General features: G+C 51.6%; 1 protein-coding gene across 1 annotated transcript; it reads right to left on the bottom strand.

Moving 5' to 3' along the window:
- Positions 1-39: 39 nt before the first annotated feature.
- On the bottom strand, positions 40-1,386 carry LOC107081538 (protein TASOR-like; the record flags this gene model as incomplete). The annotated part of the gene is made up of 4 exons (XM_015369702.1): positions 1,115-1,386; positions 918-1,026; positions 554-732; positions 40-189 (listed from the first exon to the last, which is right to left on the bottom strand). Coding segments are annotated over exons 1-4 (586 nt in total), but the record flags the coding sequence as incomplete, so codon positions are not given.
- Between the last annotated feature and the right edge of the window lie 12 nt (positions 1,387-1,398).

Below are 1,398 nucleotides of genomic sequence, written 5' to 3'. Positions count from 1 at the left end.
ATGTGGTTTGTCTAAAATGACTCAATTGTTTGAACCGACCTTTGGGAGAGAGGAGATCCTCGACGTACAGCTGCTTGTCCTTGATGCTGTGGCAGCCGACCAGTCTGCTGAAGCTCTGCTGGATCTCCTCCATGCCGGCCACGATGATGCCCCCGTTGGAGAAGGCTGGGAACTTATCAAAGGGGTGCTCTGTGTTGGGACACAAACAGGAACGTTTCAGAGGAAGAGGAAGTGAAATCCTTCGATGATGGCTGAGTTGAGCTTCTAGGTCTGAAAAATTATGTTCTTCCAACTGTGCTCCTAAACGCTCACATTTTCTAGAGATTTGGTGAAATACAGGCTGATTTCAGAACTCAACAGAGATGCGAACCAGCAGAAGAGAGGCGGAGCCTCAAAGAGGGAGGGACTTAACCTGCAGTGGGAGGCGCCACTGGCACACAGATGTATCAGATAACAGATGATGACATGAATCTGCTTGATTTCCAGTCATTGAGCTGAACTTCTCCTTATTGAAAAACCCGATGCTAAACATCAGAGAGCGACGAGGACGTACCGGTGAGGTAGACGGTGTGTCGGAACTGCGTGTACCGGGCCTGGAGCTCGACGAGGCAGTCCAAGTCGGGCGACTGGTGGTTTGTCATGTCGCAGTGGTGATACGGCAGGAACTCGATGATCTGACGCTTCTGATAGGTTAACAGCAGATCCAGCAGGTTGGCTGCGTCCCTCCGGAACCTGGAGGACAAACATGCTGCTCAGGAAAACAGCTGCAACATCTGGATGTCGCAACTTAAAAACATAACATTTTCTCTTCAAATTCACACAAGTCGACCCAAAAAAGCTGCATCCAGGGTTAAGATCCTTAAAGCTGCTAAATGAGCTGCGTTGATGAGATCTTCTGAAGGACAGAGATTCTGTACCTGGCCTGTTCTTTTAACTTTTTTTGGGTTTTGCAGTGAATTTTCCACCTCCACAGACTCTCTGGAGAGCTGTGCTCCTCCAGGAGCCTCAGCAGGGCGACCAGTCGATCTGCAGAGAGACAGCAGAGCAGATCTCATTACCGCGAACGGAAACAGCCCACAGAGCAGAACCCAGTAGGATCCGGATCGGGACGTACCGCAGGTGATGACGTCCGGATTGAGCACCAGCTCGTCTGAAACGATGCAGCCCCCGGACACGAAAAGCTCCATACAGCTGTTGTTCTTGATGTCGTCCAGCGAATCGATGCCCACGAAGACCACAGAGGCGTGACGCTTTAGGGACATGAGGCCTGGAATCTGACACAGACACCGAAATCAGCCGCAGGGAAATTAGTCACAGGAGGGAGGGACTAAACCTGCGGCGAGGAGGCGGGGCCTGATAGAAGGAGCGAGGAGGCGTAGCCTGAAAGAAGGAGGGACT

This window comes from Cyprinodon variegatus, unplaced genomic scaffold, assembly GCF_000732505.1.
Source record: "Cyprinodon variegatus isolate N-32 unplaced genomic scaffold, C_variegatus-1.0 Scaffold6501, whole genome shotgun sequence".
Taxonomy (NCBI): Eukaryota; Metazoa; Chordata; class Actinopteri; order Cyprinodontiformes; family Cyprinodontidae; genus Cyprinodon; species Cyprinodon variegatus.
The sequence above is the reverse complement of the archived record's forward strand: the minus strand, read 5'-3'. Positions and strand labels throughout refer to the sequence as shown.